At 33.0% G+C, this 19,517-nt stretch overlaps 1 protein-coding gene across 11 annotated transcripts in view; it reads left to right on the top strand.

Moving 5' to 3' along the window:
* Nlg1 (Neuroligin 1) overlaps positions 1-19,517 on the top strand; it is a 239,577-nt gene that overhangs the window by 33,214 nt on the left and 186,846 nt on the right. For 5 of the 11 annotated variants that reach the window (XM_073964119.1, XM_073964099.1, XM_073964145.1 and 2 more), the window contains exon 2: positions 12,713-13,965. In XM_073964119.1, the coding sequence (XP_073820220.1) occupies positions 12,930-13,965 (1,036 nt within the window). In that variant the 5' untranslated portion in view covers positions 12,713-12,929. Of the gene's footprint in view, positions 1-12,610; positions 13,966-19,517 lie in introns of all 11 variants that reach the window. The other 6 variants (XM_073964126.1, XM_073964090.1, XM_073964080.1 and 3 more) reach the window with 3 other exon arrangements.

The raw sequence follows: 19,517 nt of genomic DNA, 5'->3' as shown, positions 1-19,517 counted from the left end.
CCATATATAAGGGTACCTCCGGATTTTCGGTATTTTTAGGATTTTAGCTACGAATGTTAACCGAACTAACTGTATTTTGACATTTGAAGTTCTAAGGGATCACAACGAAGAAGTCTTCACCAAAAATTGTCAACATATGTTCATTAGGGTTATGACTTTTTTACAACCTCGTATCCCTCTATGATATTTTGATGAGTTTTTACTTAAGATGTAATCTTAATTATAAACTTGATTCTTTTAAATTATTTGTTATTACTTTTTAAGAATAAAGCTTTATATGATTCTTAAAATATTCTTCAAATTATTTTAAGATTCTTGTGCAAACCAAAATAAGCAGTTTTTTAATTACGCTCTTAAATAAATCACTAAATTATTTTATTTAGGATAATTGTTTTTTATTGTCATCTATTTGTATATAAAAGAAAAACTACAAAACTGGACACACTATAGTAGTTACCATAATTTACAACAAATAATTGACTAAGCTGAATATTTATGCATTTCAACATACTCTGTAAATGATACATATGTACATACAACCAATCGAACAAGAAGAAGAACATGAAACATGCTCATCCTTTTTTCCCATTTGTTTGAATATCAATCGATGGTATCAAAAGAAATACAAATAAACTGAGATTTCATTTCATTATTTGCAAAATAAATAACATAGAAAGACCTATTATTTCCTTTGAAAAAAAGAAAAATAACATTTTTGTCTTAAGGACTTAAATATTTGTATTCCATAGATCAATACTCAAAGAAACAAATAATTTTAAATTAGAATATCTTTGATAAAACAACTGCATACATATCAATATGTCTTATAGTAGGTCTATATTGTCTTATAGTAGGTCTATATAGTTAATCCACTGGATTTAAATGGTAAATTCCAATTTAATCATGCAAAACGCTATAATCGACACATGTTATTAACTTTGCACTTAAAAAAGTGCTCTTAAAAAGGGGAAAAAATACTTTTAAATTATGACTTTTTTAGAAATTTACATAAATTATAATTAGTTTACAAGCAGAGCAAAGTCGATAAGATAATTTTGTTGTTTATTATTATTCAAATGAAAATATTCGATGAGGAGATTAAGAACATCATTATTCATCAGCTAAAGAAAACGGTGTCAATGGTCACACCGAACTATAGGGAGGTATATCTCATTGTAATGAAAACACAAAAAAAAAACATTTTCGAAACGCTGACACTATTGCTATTAGTGTTCTTGTTTACATACACAATTCTATCAATTGGTGTCCTAATTGTAAAGAGAGCACAACATCAATGAATAGTATGAAAAAAGTATTTCTTCCTTCGTTCTTCATCAAAGTTGTCTATAAGGGAAATCCAAGCAAAGAGACTGGTTAAATGTGTTCTATGTGAACTTTGAACTATTCATATATTTTTGTATATACTTATTTATGTATGTTTGGATGTGTGTTTTTGCAACGACTAAGAGCGGTATGCAGCCAATTCATTACATACTAACAAATGCATAGAAAGTACCCGTCTTACCACAAAAACGAATTGTATAAACATTCTAACGTTCATACTCACTCTCTCAGACTTTCACATATATGTATATGTATTCTTATTAGGGTTATACTATTTTGTAATTATTTGAAATACTAAAAAAGCCACCTCATGGTATATAAAAATATAAAAAAAATTCAATCCTAAATTTATGAGTTTAACGTAACTAAGGTACAATTACACATATTAGGTATGTTTTCTACTGATTTGTAGTGAATTTTTTTCTGAATTAAAGAGTATATATGCCCGGTATGGTAGTTTGGGGTATCACAAAAGCAGTTCTGTTAAATTTTGAACCAGTTGCCTACAGTTACTGACCGCACAAGCATGTCTTTTTAAATTTATATTTGGTTGCTCTGTTCATAAATTATAGTGTCCACTATCCAGAATGACATAGAGATGAGCGGAAATTAATAATTCGATTCCGAATTATCTGAAACGGTCTGTAGAGGGTGCATATTTCCAATCACATCAAAGCTTTGGCTATGTTTTTGTTAAAAAACAGTTAAAAATGGTTTGAAGCCAACGTGTCTTTTTTTGTTTTCTCTCGATTTGTGCTTGAACGACACTTTTCACGAGGTTATACAGCACTATAAAAGTCGACGATATCATGCTCCTTTGAGTTAAATTTGATTTACAATTTTCTACTTTATTGTCGTCGAAGAGACATTCTTCCAGACCAATTTTAGAATATTTATGATACATGCGGTCAACTAGGGTGGATTTGTGAGCATGACAATACTTAGATTTGTAGTTACAAAATGAAACTTGTGCTAAAATAGCAACTATTTTCAATGACCTTTCTAATTTATCGATCCTAATAATATGGCTAACACTTGGTATTTGCTTTCAGACAATTTTCGATGCTCAGGAGAGATCTAACGAAATTAAATAGTCATTTAAAGCAGGTTTATGAAACCTGTTTGTTAGAATATTTCTTGATTTTATCTGTTTCGAGGTTTGGAGCCTATCGGATGTCAGTATCGATAACCTCGACAATTTCTATTTATTGGCGCCATAAATGCTGTCATATAATCTCTGTCAAAACTAACAACATTCATCTATCAATCATCTGTAATACTTGAGGCAGAAAGCAGCATCTTTGCCGCAAAATAAAAATAAATAAAACCAAAGTTCAGACCGCCTGCGTCCATTAAACTAAGTGTTTCATTTAACCTACACCACCAGTTTCCTAATAGCAACACGTAAGTATCGCCTGAGTACTTGTTGTGCTGTCTATATTCATTGAAGTGCTGTTGTTGTTCGTCTTTTGACAACAATTAATTTCGACTCTAAAACTACTCTGTAGATTTAGAACCCCTACAAGTCCATAGGCATGTATCGGAACTTGTACATGGTCTCCGGCTCGAAGGACCAATCTGAAAGTTCTTGGTAACTTTTCCAGGTTGAGAATTGAACCCACGTTCCTAATAAAGAAGATCAAATTTTTTGTTGGATTTATCAGAATGTTCCATTTTACTAAACTAAACCAAAAACTGCGCAATATTTGCATGGGTAGTACAATTTTTCAATTTTATTTGATTCAAACCTATTCTGATGATCGCAAAAATTGGACACTTTTTTGTACATTTTTGTAGTATAATTGGAATATTTTCCGAAAATATGGAACACCGTTATGTTTTTCTTGTAAATGTTGGCATAGTATGGATCTCTAATACAAACACATCTAGCGGCCTCATTTACAACGCAAATTTTTTTCTGGAGAAGTCAAAACTTCCCGAGATAATGGTCCAAAAGCTCCAAACCCCTGCAGGCAGAGTTAGTTGGCTATTGTGCAACTAACTCTAAAACTTTCAAAAATGTCTTTCAAACTTAGTTTAAGGTAATTTAATATTTTGAGTCCTTTATAAAGAAAATTTGGTTACTAAAAATGCTTGGTATACATATTATTACATATTTGTGTTTGGTTTGGTTGTTTTGTTGTTGTTGTTTTTTTTTTGTCAGTGGTATCAGGGTATATCTCCTTCAGCACAGCTGAGTGATACTTTATTAATTGTTATAATAAGTATAATAATTAAAAGTCAACTTTTGGTACATACAATAAGAGCACTTGATAATGGAGTGTTTTTCTTTGCAGTCACAAAAAGTAGTTTACCTAGTGTACATATTAGTTAAAACATGCACAGTGCCGCATTTGTTTGTGTGTTTGTTATGTTTTTATTTTCAGTAAAAGCATTCATGCGATAATGTTATTTTTTCGCAGAACCGATAATATATAAAAATATATATGTATGTGTGTATACGAGTGTTCATGACTAAGGCACAATGGGTTGAATTTCAATTGAGACTAAAGTCATTCGAAACTAGTAACAACGTGTCAGTGGGCTTGGCCAAAAGAGATTGGTCACAACACTTCTCCACCAAATATTGTCAATATTTCGGTATTTCGAGAATTTTAGCTAAATTTTTAACCGAATTACATGTAATTTGAAATTTAATAATCCCAAAACTTCTCCATAAAATTGTCAACACAGGTCCATGTTTTGGTATAGCCCCGATGAACGGTACATGCTGATTTTCGGATTTATGGGAGCATTTGTTATATTTTGTAACTGGACTACCCGTAATTTGACATTTGAGGTTTTATGATCACCAAACTTATCTACTAAAATTGTCAATGAATTTCCATATTTTGGTATAGCAACCAGGGGTTTTCAACATATTTTGTCTGAAACACCAGTTATTTGCCATTTGTCAAAAATTGTCAACATAGGTCTATGTTTTGGTATAGTCTCCATATATTTTGAGCATATTAGGTATTTTTTTTACCGAAACAGAGGTGATACGATGTGTTGCAGTCACGAAACATATCCATCAAAAATTGTTAACATAGGTCCATTAGGGTTATGACTATTTGAACTTTTTTCTCAAAAATGATTTCCTGCAGCGGGAACGAATGAACTTTTGCCTATTAATTACTAAAATAAAGTTTATTCTAATTATTTATGAGGGTTGGCGTTTTTTGTTTGGGATGATGACTTCTATTTTGTTTTTCAAAATAGTCAGGCTTAATCCCATAGTCGTTGTTTTAATATTTTATTAAAACAACTTTAATTTATTAGTGGGAAAAAATTGGTGATGTTTACCAAGGGGTAAGGCAGGGAATACTATAGTTTCAGATCTCGCCAGAGATCTTCATCAGTTCCATTGTTTCTTGTTTTTCAACAAGAAACTTTTTATACCCATGTGTCAATTGCTAGCTCAAATAGATACGTGCGCAAAGAAACACTCTTATCGAGAATTTCTTTGGCACTACCTAAACTCTAGCAAACAAAACCAAATCTTTCCCACTGCTATGCGTTCGTCGATTTTCGACGAAAAACCACATAACTAATTTGTTGGTATTGCATACTACAGCAATAAACAACATTTTGACAGTTGGCGTTTTTTTGTTTGGGATGACGACTTCTATTTTGTTTTTCAAAATAGTCAGGCTTAATCCCATAGTCGTTGTTTTAATATTTTATTAAAACAACTTTAATTTATTAGTGGGAAAAAATTGGCGATGTTTACCAAGGGGTAAGGCAGGGAATACTATAGTTTCAGATCTCGCCACAGATCTTCATCAGTTCCCTTGTTTCTTGTTTTTCAACAAGAAACTTTTTATAACCAAATGTGTCAAATGTGTGGAACCTGAAATACCAAAAATGTAGCTAAATTTTTTTGAGATTCTGAGTGTTGAGGTTAACTGATAAAATTTCTCCACGATAAATTGTCAGAATAGGTCCATAGTTTGGTTAATTCCGCATATAACGATACCTCCGGATATTAAATGTTTTGAGGAATTTAGCTACATTTGTTGTCTGGACTCTCTGTAATTTGACGTTCAAAACTTCTCGACCAAAAATATTCAACAAAGGTATCCACCCTGTTTAAAGATACCGCCGACCTTTACGATTTTACATATATATTTTGTCTATGTTGGAAAAAATAATATCCCACCAAAATGTTTGCCTCCAAAGATGTAGTTAAATCATATGTATGAGTGATCTGGAAGTGCATCAAATTATGCATTTTCACTCATGTTTTTTACAAGAGCGTGACTACTGAAAGATGCACTCCACTAGCACTGCATTTTAACTAACTCTTCGGCACTGCAATTTAACTATACCTATGGAATCGCATTTTAAATAACCCTTTAAGGTAGAATAGGATGCAGTCTAATTTGCATCCAAAGCACCTGTTTTGATGCATTGCTTTTGATTGAATTTAAAGGCACTCTTCAGAGTGTGTTTTTATGCAGTTCAAAGATGCAATAAAAATGCAAGTCATTGCAAACTATCCTAAAATAAATAAAAAGTATTTATTGATTGTGGAAAAAACGAATAATAAGAACTTTATTACATTAACAGAGATTATGAAATTTCTTTATTAAATTCAATCGCAACTGAGTTTGTTTCGTCCGGTCTCCATTTAATCCAAGCTGAAATTTGTTTGTTTCATCTTCTAAAGGGGTTCTTGTATTGTCTTCCCATCACCAGTTGAGATTTCGACAAATTCTCACACAGCACTTCATTAGGAAATTTTCTTCTCGTAAGTTACCGTAAAAATGTTCCAAACTTTTTGTTGTATTTTGTTTATTTTATATAAAATTTTTAGAAATTGATGCATGCTTTTTCTAGCTTTGAAAAAATTCTGTAGTTGTAGGTATCTACAAATTGGCTTGCTTGCTAGGGATCACTAAGCAACTGCAATTTAAATGTGAGAAATGGATGTCAATCGTTGGATCGCATCCTAATGCTGTTAAAATATAAGGAATTGGAGTGCCTTTTTCACGACTCCGATTGAACTGCGTCAAAACATGCCGTGAAAGAACTAATCTACATTGCACTACATTCAAATGATTTTGCTGGGATATTTCTGCACCGGTATAGGTCTTCGTTTTTATGTATCTCCTAAACGGTGTAGCCCGATTATATCTATAGTTTCAGCCACATTATCCTACACAATTGCCTGTAATTTGATTTAATAAAATATATGGCCTGACGGAACTTAAAGCCCCACAATGGTTTAGTATTAGATTTTTCTGGCCAGCACCTCCATTTGTTGTTGTAACCGATTGTTAATTTGTATATTGGATTCAATAGTAAACATATTAAAAATAAGAAAACCAAAAAATTAGGTCAAAATATTGGAAGGTGGGGCGTGCTCCTATAGACGTTTTTTCCAAATTTTGGTAAAATGCGCAAATTTTGCAAATTTCGTTTTAATTAATTACCTGAGCGTTTTATTTTTCCTCATGTAATAAATTTTAAAGAATTTTAAAGACTATGCAAGTTTTTAGTAGATGTTTTTCATCTTAAAAAGAAGATCTTACTCTCTGAATTTTTCTTGTTGAAAAATATTACGTATTTTTGTGGCAATTGGCTGTCTACCAAACCCTGTTTTTATTAAAGTGTTTGCGGTGCCAGCTCTAGCTCGAAAACTAAAAGAACAACATAAAGATCTAGTCCTTCATCGATCGATTTTTAAAAAATATTAGGGTTTACATAAATGGTGGAACCTAAAATAGGCCAACAAAATTTTTTTCCGATTTTTTGAAATTTAAACACTTTTTTTAATTATTGAAATTACATGGGTACAAATGTGTGTGTTTTCCCTCCGTTTCCCATTAATGGGTATTTTTTTAATATTTGAACAAATTTAAAATTTTTTGAAATAAAAATTTTGAAAAAATTGCTTAAAAAAAGTTTTATATTTTTTTTTTTTTGTTTTTATGGTTTGTTTGTTGATCTTTGTCCGTTTTTAATAAATTGGAACATATGAAAAACTCCAAAACACTCTGATCTAAAATACAAAAAATTCAAAATGTTTGTTTTGTTTATTGTTGAAGTTCAATCTCATTTTCGATTGTTTGAGTGGAGTATTCCCCCATTGGCTCAACTTCATTTATTACCCTCTATTACAGAGAGTAATGTTTTTCAAAACGAACTGACAGTGTTGCAAAATTTCGAAGAATTCTTAGTTGATACGTGCTGACATGTTGCAAAATATTTTGATTTTGGTGTTTCTTTGGAAAAGCCGAAAAGTGAGTGTGATTCTCATTCATATGAGAATACTAGACACTTAAAGAGTTCGGTTTTTCGCTAAAAAGGCATCATTTCAAAAACTGAGAAGCCAATTGATAATTCCCTTCGCCGGGATGAAATCATGATATTGGTAGCGATCAGTAAAATTTTGCAACACTGTCAGTTCGTTTTGAAAAACATTACTCTCTGTAATAGAGGGTAATAAATGAAGTTGAGCCAATGGGGGAATACTCCACTCAAACAATCGAAAATGAGATTGAATCTTCAACAATAAACAAAACAAACAAAAGTTTAACAATTTAAAAAAAAGGTTTACCATTTTTTATTTGTTGTGTTTTTATGGTTTATTTATTGGTCTTTCTCGGTTTTTAATAGATTGGAACATATGAAAAACTCAAAAATACTCATATTTTGATGCAAAATATAAAAAAAAACAAAATTTTAACTTTGACCTTGAATTACTCTGCAATTACTTAACCGAATTTGATTGCTTATTTTGCATCGGAAAGGTAATTGTGTTACCTGTCGAACAAAAAAAATATGAAAATATCTTTATCCGTTTAAAAGTTACAGAGTTTTGACAAGGAAAAAACGATTCTGAACCACTGTGCGCCGTTTTCACTTATTATCGTATTAATGTGTATATACCCTAGTTGGCCTAAAGGGTAGGGTAAAGCCTAAATGGTATAAAAGTTATATTTTTTGAGAGGTTCTTCTGTGGATATTGTTGTAGCATCCGAACTGATGTAAGTTAATAGATAAAATGTTGCTGAAATTTATCATAAAGTCGTTGGTATTGAGAATTCGCCCACTTTTTTGGTTACCGAGATCTAAGATAGTTTCATATTTGAGATTAAAAAATCAGTATAAATCTACGTATTGGTACATTCTTGACGATACTGAACACTGCATAAAAAATTGCTACCTCATATAGATATAGTCTCAGAATATCACCCGATTTAAGATGTGTTGAAGGGTTGAGTCATCTTTTCAAACCGTGTAGACTTCAAATTTACAGTTTCTGTTGTAAACACACCTACTAAAAATTGCCAATGTAGGTTTACGCATTGGTATAGACCCAATATAACGGCATAGACGATTTTAAGTTTTTTTTTTTGAGTTTGAGCCAGCGAATCAGATTTTAATTGACATTTTGTTTACCTTGAGGATAGTGCAAACCTCAATGTAGGTCTATGTTTTTCTGCAGCCTACTTCTAACAGTATATTTTTGGCATTAATTACACTGTACAACATAATAAAAATATTCCATCAATCTCCGCAGGGTGATAATATACCAAAAAAAGAGAAGACCCATGTCTCGGTGTTTTCCCCATCACTTGCATTTTCTGGCGTTATGGGTCCCCAAAGACCTTTATGTCTGTCAAAAGGTATTATTTTTCAGGTTCAGATCTTCCAAATCGTGAGGAATTTTCATTTTCTTTCAGAGGCAAGGTTGTGTTTGTGTCATAAGAAACAAACTTCTTTTTTTCATTGAAATACATTTTTACATTTATTTTAAGCAAATTCCGAACCCACTGTGTCGCATTTTCCCCCCCATGTGCATTCATATGCACATACTTATTCTCTCCCCCCAATTCTGTTGTGATACATGCTTCACCCAGCTAACATTTTTTTCCGAATTCGTTTCGAATTCGGACAGAATTTCTGAAAAAATATCCGATTCTGATGCCGAATTCGTACCGAATTCGGTACGAAAGTTGTATGGACGTGGTCACCGAATTCGGAAAGAATTTTCTAAGGAAAATCTTAAAAAAATATTAGAGTTTCGCGACGAATTCCGTCCGTATTCGGAAGTAAATTCTTGGAAAATTCGGAGAAAAATTTAGATTTTCTGACAGAATTCGGTTCGAATTCGGAAGAAAATTCTGGAAAATTCGATGAAAAATTTAGATTTTCTTAAGAAAATCCGTACGAATTCGGAAAGAAATTCTGGAAAAATTCGGAGAAAAGTTCAGATTTTCTGAAAAAATCGGAAACAATTCTGATGCTGACGCCACGTGTCGTGCTGTACAGAACAAACCCCACTCAGAGACAATTTTCTTTCAATGTGCTATTTATGGAAGATTCTAATTTCAAACTTTCTAATGATTTTGCCTGTTGTTATCATTTTATGATTAACAGTAGAACAAGTATACTTCTACATATTTGTTGAAGCTATCAACACTAGCTTGAATAATTATATGTAGCATTTATATTAAAAAAATTTTAAAATTGTATATGCGAATTTTATGACCAGCCATTTTGTTCTTCGACATCAAACGAAAAAAAAATGACTTAGAAATTCCATTAGAAATCGGAACGAATTCGGAATGACGATTCTTAAGATTCTTTAGAAAATGTGCAGAGATTCTAAAAATAAACTTATAGAAAATCGGTCAAATTTCTAGGAAAATATTAGAGAAATCGGCCACAATTCTAAAAAATATTCAGAAAATCTCAGAAAAAATCTGATATCAGAGCCCTCGGAAAAAATTGTTAGCTGGGATGTATGCGTCTAAATATACTTATGTATGCTCGCTACATTGACACTATCTGCTGGCTGGCATCGGCATTAGCACCCATCACCATCGTCGTAGCGTAGAGGAGAAATGTATTTTACATGTTTTATTAGCATAAAAGAATTTTTGGGGTTAGTGAACTATTTTAAATTTATACATCGTATCAAAGAAAAATACTATTTCAATTTATTTTTAAATATTTTCGTTGCAAATGAGTTTCTAAAATAAATCGCGTACAATTTCAAATAGAAAAACTCGAAAATAGAAATTACACCATTTGTTAGCTTGTTGTCGTTATTTTTTTGGGGTGTTTTTTTCATTTTTCGTTTCTGTAATTTTAGAATGCCTGTTTGTTGATTGTGTAGTTTGTACTGCAGTTCAGTTCTTCTTATTTTTATTTTGCATAAAACGAATGATGACAAAAAACAAACATACCGATATTTTTGTGAAATTAGTTTTTTAGCAAATGCAATAAATGTTTGGTTGCATAAAAACTATTTTCTGAACGGTTTAACACGTTAACTGACTGAATGACATCGAAAATGAATTTAATAAATATTCGGATATATAAAAGGGGTAGTTAAATGACTGTTTTGTTTTCATCGGTTGTATTTTTTACTTCCTTTACATTTTAATGAAAAAAAGGAATAAAAACAGAAAAACATGTCGAAACTAATGGAAAACACATTTTACAGGATGTTCGGGACATTTCTATGAAATTTTTATTGCAATTATAATTTTATTCATAACGAGTATTGTCCGCTTAATATCAATGGTTTATTAGTCATTGTAGTTAGATTGGGTTTTTGTTCAAGAAATACAAAAAATAGTTGTGTGTCAGAACAGAGGGCGTAGGAATCATTCGAATGTTATGAATTTTATTTTAAATAATATTGAATACGAGGAACAGAGCATAATATGTTTTATCTACAGTAGAGCAATTATTTTTCCTTCGGTAATGCTAACCTTACCGTCAACCATATACGCTTCCCTTGAAATATGCAACAAATGAAAACAAAATATCCCCTCAAAAGTATTTCCTAAATAATGCATTGCATTAATTTTATCTCTCCCCTCTTTAGATGGGGTGTATAAAAATAGATTCAATTCCACAACACATTTGTAGCATGGATACAACAACACAAAATACCTTAACACGGAATAACAAATGAATGATTTATGAAATGTTTTTAAACTAATCCATTCTAAATGACATCCCTCCACAAAATGGGATTTTCAGTTTTATGTGTTGAATTTGTTGAAAAAATTAATTTTAATGGAAAATTTAAAGGACACATTTAAAAAAAACATTATTTACAAATTAAAAACACATTCACTCGCACACTTTGAATAACATAATATCTAAATACATATGGGGGTTTCTGAGTGAAATCGGACACTTTTTCAAGATGAGGTTTTTGATTTCCGTTATTTTTTGCTGTGGTGATGCTGCTCATTAGCAAAACATTTTAGTATATTTTCAGATTTTTTTTTTGACTAACGGTTCCAGGGATATCGCCTTGAAAATACAATGTTTCCTTTATACCCGTGTGAAACATTTGTTATTTCACCAAAGCAATACAAAATTATATTTTTTACATTAGTTTTGTTGTTTTATTTAGGAATGTATCTTAAACGTTTTAAAAACTTCTTCATTTTGCGATTTTAAGAATGAATGGCGTTTTTTTGTGCCCGCGACAAGTTTAGCCACTTCATGTCTCAAATTCAACTCCACTTTCGTATTTAAATAATCATCTTCTTGAGAAAATCTTACTTTAATTACTGGTATATTATTTGCTCGGATGCCCATTCATGTAATTCCCAAACCGTGGTTATTTTATTATCAATTTATTGAGCTTATTGTCCGGCTGATACACTTATTGCTAATCCATTTTCAAAATAGAAAAATGACGCACTTTTTAAGATGTTTAAGATACATTCCTAAATAAAACAACAAAACCAATGTAAAAAATATAATTTTGTATTGTTTTGGTGAAATAACAAATGTTTCACACGGGTATAAAGGAAAAATTGTATTGACAAATTTTAAAAAATTCAGAAAAAATAGTTATCGTCCGAATCCCATTACCACATAGGATTTAAAATTTTTGTAATTGAACGTAGTTTAATACAAAAAAATTTAAAGAAAATCGAAGGGGTCGAACATCTTTAATAATTGATTTTAAATATTAAATCGCGAAAATAGCATCCAAGCCCACTGTGCAATTTTTTTTGCTATTTTTTATTTAATAGCTGATAAAACAGCAAAACATACAAAAATTTTTTTCAAATTGGACCAACATTAAAGAAGTTATGAGTATTTCTTTGCATGTAGTTTTTACAGAATTTGACTTTTTCAAGGCGCGATATCTCTGGAACCGTTAGTCCAAAAAAATCTGAAAATATACTAAAATGTTTTGCTAATGAGCAGCATCACCACAGCAAAAAATAAAGGAAATCAAAAACCTTAACTTGAAAAAGTGTCCGATTTCACTCAGAAATCCCCATATGTAGCTCAACAAAAAAATATTCCTAATTGGAAATATGTTACAAGCACAGACGAATTATTTTTAAAATGAATTAAAAAAATGTTTAAATAGAAAATAAAAGCAACAATAAACTGAATAAAAATGAAGGGAATTTTAAAAGCGTACTATAAAGCACAAATGTCCACAACTAAAAAAAGAAATAAATAAAAAAGACATACCACCAAAAAATATCCAATTTATTTGGTGTTAAACAAAAAGGAAAAAAACCGAAACGTGTAATTCACAAAAAAAGAAGTGAACGAGAAAAGAAACGGGAAACAAAAACAAGATGTGTGTGAAACATTTGACAACAACATTTTGGTTAGTCTGTCTGACATTTGTCAGCATACATGAGCAGTGTCATCAATTAAAGAACACAAGTGTTGAGGCCGCCGCCATTGTGCCCCTGCTACAACGACAGCAACCAGATGTAGCCAGTTCACGACGACAACAGAAAACTGAACCAAAACGTCGCTTTCCTGTGCGACCAACAAAGGAAGTAATAGGTGACGTTGAAAACCTCGTTAACACAACAAACAAAAACCAACTTCAAAATGCAGACAAAGAACCTGACTTGTTGGCGGAAGCCATAAAAGAAAATTCAATAAACACCATTTTACCTCTTATGCCGGAGGAAAGCATTCAGCTCAGACTCAATGCCAGCAATAATGATGATGCAAATGTAACTAATACCCTATTAAATAGTGCTTCAAATTTAAGAAAATCCAGAACTCTCAACGAGTCCAGCGAACACAACAAAGTCCATATTAAGAATATTAAACAAAAGCCACCAAAGATTGATGGTGAAATGTTGGTTCAGGACTTTAAGGAAAATCTACAACAGCTCTTAAAGACCAGTAACAGCAACAACAACAATGACGACAAAAGGAACCACAAAGTTGGTAGCAATGGTAACGGCTTTGGCAGCAGTATTAATAAATCACCACACGATAATGCATATCTTATGGCCACTTCAACCAGTTCAACTATGAAGCGTGCTGTCTCCTCACCGGTTACACCACAGCCATGGACCACTTCAATGGCATATCCGTTCTCCAACTATGGTGCCTACAGCGGCAGCAACACCAACACCAGCAACAATGGCTATAGTTATGGTTCGGCGAAACAACAAGCACCACCTTTGGAGCGACGTCACATTGTGCCCGAAAAATTGCAATACACCAAAGAGATTACCATCAAACAGGGTCGCCTTATGGGCATTAGACGTAATTTTCATCCCTCTGCAGGTATACGTGATGTTGATCAATATCTTGGTATACCATATGCTGAAGCTCCAGTGGGCAGTCGTCGTTTTATGCCACCAGGTATGTAGTAAAAAAAACACACTCACACTCACACAAAGAATAAAAAACTGAAATCTTGCAACCGTATAAATATGCGGTCATAAAGATAACTGCAAAAAAGTGAATCTATAAAGACCATTTTTTATAACTTAATATGAAAAAATGTTTATTTTGTTAAATAACTAATTGAGCTAAGTTTTAAAAAATGAATTAAGATTTGGAAAAAAATTATAGAGATGAAAATTATAAAAACAATATTTCTTATTAATATAAGTCGCAATAATGGGTGCCACCGTGGTGCAATGGTATGCACACCCGCATTTCACGCTGAAGTTCGTGGGTTCGATTCCCCGGCCAGGTAACATCAAAATTTTCAACGGTGGCAAAATTACCCCTCAGTAATGTTGGTTACATTACTTGAGTATTTCAGCCATGTAAAACTTCTCTAAAAGTGGTGTCTTGGGACAGGCCGTTCGAACTCGAAATGAGGCTAATGGTACCCTTCACCTCTGAATACACCATCTTATTGACAAACTGAATAAATTATCTGCCAGAAAGATTGCCCTATGTAATGTGGGACTGATAAATTTTGAAACAAATATACAAAACTATGTAAAATGGATACTTGAGCAACTTTGCGTTTCATTAAAAATTCAATGTACATTAGGCCTTAATGAAAACTAGATACTAGACAATGTTAACTTTAAACATAGAGACTTAACTTTCGGCAAATAAGAATGCATTTTATAAAAAGGTAACACCAAAAGAACATTGTTACTCAAATTAGTTAAGTTAAATAACACCGTGCAACATTTTTAAGGTGATCTTGTGCAAACAATTTGAACTGAGGATTTTTTGAAAGTACAGACCCAAACGACAAGAAACCCTAGTTCGGTTTTGTTGTATCAGATCCTGCTCGGATTTTATGGCCCATCTAAACATGGTTAAATATTGAGTTTTTAAAGAAATTCGGGGCTATATCTTCTGACCTCCGAACCAAATTTGTAGATAAGGACAAGTATAAAATATTTGGAGAAATGATGAATTCGAAAAACTACATTTATTGCTCAAATTTTATAAAATATCGAAAATTTCCATAATTTGTATATATTTCGCACCGTATCTCCAAAACCGTTAATTTTTTCTGAATATTTTCTTCTGGAAAATATTCCGCGGAATGTAATACACAACTCTTCAGAACATGTCATTGTTGTAAACTGCCTCTTTCAGTACATTTTTTCAACGTCGATTTAATAAAAATGGCAATAATGGTGGTGAAATCCGAAATGCGAGAATAAACTGTTGGTGTGAACTGTGTTTGAAATACGTGTTGTAAAAGATATGATGCGAAATACCGCTGAAACAACATGAAGAGTTTCAGAATGTTCTAAAGAATTGTTGAGAACTTTATTTGGAAGATTTTTGCAAAAGGTTACTTGGTTCAACTTCCAATAGTTTAGCCGATACTGACCAGAATTTCAGCAATTATGTACAATTTTCTATATTTTATAGATTTTGATGCCCTAGATGGAGGTTTTCTTATGTAATTTTTTTTCAAAAGATATGTTCTACTAGTTTAGGGCTACAATATTGCTAAAGGCAGCAAGGCCAAATTCCTATTCGTTTCTGAGATAAAGGTCTGATAAATGCAAAAAGTGTAGATTTAGCCCGGTTTAGATGAGGCCATAAAATCCGAACTAGATCTGACAGGACAAAACCCTACTACGGTTTTTGTAGTCTAAATATGTACTTTCAAAAAATGCATACTAGAAGTTGTTTGCATTTTCAGTGTTGCATAGTGTAATTTTAGCTTTACCAGTTTCTATTTTAGACTACACTCATTAAATACACTGCCGCTCATATGAATAGGTTTGAACATTTTTATACCCTCCACCATATGGAGGGTATAATTAAATTTGTCATTCCGTTTGTAACACATCGAAATATTCGTCGGAGATCCTATAAAGTATACATAGTATTCATCAGCATAAAATTCTATATCGATGTCCGTCCGTCCGTCCGTCTGTCTGTTGAAATCAAGATACAGGTTGCAATTTTAAAGATAGAGAGTCAAAATTTGGTACAGAAGTTTTTATAACTTGCAGGATGGTTGGTATTGAAAATGGGATATATCGGTCCACGTTTTGATATAGCCCCCATAGAACGGTACCTCCTGATTTTCGGTATTGTTAAGGTTTTAGCTTCATTATCCTACCAAAATGGCTGAAATTTGGCACGTAGTCTTCCTTAGGGGTATAAAACTTTGCCCCAGAATTTTGTCGGTATCGGTCCACACCTTCAGATAGCCCCCATAGAACGGTACCTCCCGATTTTCGGTATTTTGAAGGTTTTCGCTTCATTATCACACCGAAATGGCTGAAATTTGGTACTTAGTTTACGTTGGTGGTATAAAACTTTCCCCCAGAACTTTGTTGGTATCGGTCCATGCCTTCATATAGCCCCCACAGAACGGTACCTCCCGATTTTCGGTATTTTGAACGTTGTGGCCTCAATATTCCACCGAAATGGCTGAAATTTGGTATTAAGACTTCGTTGGCGGTACTCAAACTTTCCCTTTAAATTTGTCGGTATAGGTTCACGCCTTCATATAGCCCCCATGGAAAGGTACCTCCCGATTTTTCACATTTTGAAGGTTGTGTCTTCAATATTCCACCAAAGTGGCTGAAATTTGGTATTTAGTCTTCAATGTAATATAAAACTGTTCGCCAGAAATATGTCTGTACAGGTCCACGCTTTCATATCGCCCCATTTCTGACTAAAATTCGTCGGTATAGGTCCACGTTTCGATATAGCCCCCATAAAACGGTACCTCCCGATTTTCGTAATACTGAAGATTGCGACGTCAATGTCCAACCGAAATGACTGGAATTCGTTATTTCGTCTTCCAAGAGTTATAAAATATTCCAGAAGAGTATTATCAGTATAGGTCCACGACTTCCTATATCCCCATAGAAGCGTACTTCATGATTTTCGGTATTTTTTAAGTTTTAGCCACATTCTCTTACCGAAATATAGGAAATTTGGTATTTAGTCTTCTTTGAGTCTAAAAACTTTCCGTAAGAAATTTGTCGGTATAGATCGACGTTTTGAAATAGCCCCCATAGAATGGTGCCTCACATTGTTTCACCGAAATTGCTGAAATTTAGTATTAAGTCTTCTTCTTTTACTTCAATACAACTTGTGGTGGAGGGTATAGCAAATTCGGCCCGGCCGAACTTAACGCCGTTCTTACTTGTTCTTTTTATATTTTAAGGTCTCTTCAGTTGTGTTTGGATTTGAGATACATACTATATAGTTTTTGAGAGTCCTGTACCATGCCAACATTGACAAGAAAAATCATAACGGTATTGTCGTATTTTCGGATAATATCCCTGTTATAATAAAAATGTACCAAAAAAGTGCTAAATTTTTTGGCTCATCTGAATTAGTTTAGTAACATGGAACTTTGTGGTAAATCCTACAAAAAGTTTGACCCACTTTTTTGAGTCGTAAGATCTCCTCCTAAGCTTCGAAACTTGTCTGAGAGCAAATACCAAGTGTTAGCCATAATATTGGGATAGATAAACTAGTTTCATTTGACTATCCTGGCAGTATAAATGTAAGCATTATCATGCTCAGAACTCCACCACTGTCGACCACATGTATCATACACGAAAATTAGTCTGAAAGAATGCCTCTTCAACGAGAACATCAAAACGTTTTGATCTGATTATATATTTACTACAGCAGTAACGCAGTCGGGGATGTCATACCCCTTCGTTTTAAATTTGAATTAACATTTTCTACGCTATTTGTCGTCGAAAAGACATTCTTCCAGATCAGTTTTCGAGCTAACACTTGGTATTTGCTCTCAGACAATTTTTGAAACTTAGGAGGGGTCTTACGGAATCAAAAAGTCATTTAAAGCAGGGTTATAAAAATGTTTTTTGGAATATTTCTTGATTTTATATGAGAGTTATTGGTAACTATTCCGGGTTGAGGTTGTTTTTTTAAGATTTACCGGAATATTCCATTTTACTAAATTAAAGCAGAAATGTGGGCAAAAATTGCATAGGTAGTACCTTTTTTCAATTTTATTTAATTCAAACCTATTTAGATAAGCCAAAAATTTAGCACTTTTGTGGTACATTTTTATTATAACAGGGATATTTTCCGAAAATATGGCAAAAGCGTTATGACATTTCCTGTGAATGTTGGCATAGTATAGGACTCTCAAAAACTATATAGTATGGATCCCTAATCCAAACACAGCTGAAGATACCTTAACATATTCAAAGAAAAAATGTCAGATGAGCGGGAGTGTATGTACGTTAGTCCATGGTCGTAACCCTCGTTGATCTATCGAAAAATAATTGTTTGTCGAATTATCCTTTCGTTCGATCGTCACCAATGTCTTCGTTACAATTCTTACTCCATGACAAGGATAAACCCCGAATCCACTGTTTGCTCAGTGATATATGACTTTTTTATACCCTACACCACACTGTAGTAAGGGATATTATGCCTTTGTGAATTTTTTTGTAACATGCAAAAGTTCCTTTTCCGTCCGTCTGTCCATGTATTTTTAATCAGAACACAGGCCGCATGTATTGTCCGATTTATCTGAAAAATGTTTTTTATACCCTCCACCGTAGTATGGAGGGTATATTAAGTTTGGTTTTCCGTTTGTAACGCATTAAAATATACATTTGCGACCCTATAAGGTATATATATTCTTGATCAGGATAAAATTCTAAGACGATCTAGCCTTGTCCATTTGTCCGTCCGTCTGTTGTAATCACTCTAGCGTCCGCAATAATTGCTAAACTTTTACACCCGAGTGTCTTTTTCCATAGACAGGTCAAGTTCGAAGATGGGCTGTATAGGGCTACCTTTTGGTATAGCCCCCATATAACGATACCCCCGATTTGACTTATTTTGAGGATTTTCCTCCAAAATTGGCTCCGATTTGGCACTTGGAGTTTCAAGAAAAGAAATAACTTCTGCACCGAAAATAGTGAAAATAGGTCCACGTTGTGGTATAGGTCCCATATAGCGGAACCCCCAATTTAAAATATTTTGAGCATTTTAGCTACATTTTCTGACCGAATTGGCTGAAATTGCCAATACAGGTCCACGTTTTCGTATAGCCCCCATATAACGGTAGCGTCCGATTTAAAGTATTTTGACGTTTTTAGCTACATTTGCATACCGAATTAGCTATAATTTGTTATTTAGGGTTCCTAGTGTTCAAGAAACTTATCCAACAAAAATTATGGGCATAAGTCCATGTTTTATTGTAGCCCCCAAATAACAGTACCGACCGACCCATGAAAGTATTTCATTGTGGAGTGCCCGGCCGAACTTACCGCTTTTTGTACCCTCCAATACAGTATGGAGGGTATAATAAATTTGTTTTTCTGTTTGCAACGCATTGAAATACACATTTCCGACCCTATAAAGTATATATATTCAGGACCAGGATAAAATTCTGAGTCGATTTAGCCATGTCCGTCTGTTGTAATCACTACAGCGTCCACAGTAATTGAGCTAGAGCGCTGTATTTTTGCACC

This window comes from Musca autumnalis, unplaced genomic scaffold, assembly GCF_047663935.1.
Source record: "Musca autumnalis isolate F117 unplaced genomic scaffold, ASM4766393v1 scaffold_1, whole genome shotgun sequence".
Taxonomy (NCBI): domain Eukaryota; kingdom Metazoa; phylum Arthropoda; class Insecta; order Diptera; family Muscidae; genus Musca; species Musca autumnalis.
The sequence above is the reverse complement of the archived record's forward strand: the minus strand, read 5'-3'. Positions and strand labels throughout refer to the sequence as shown.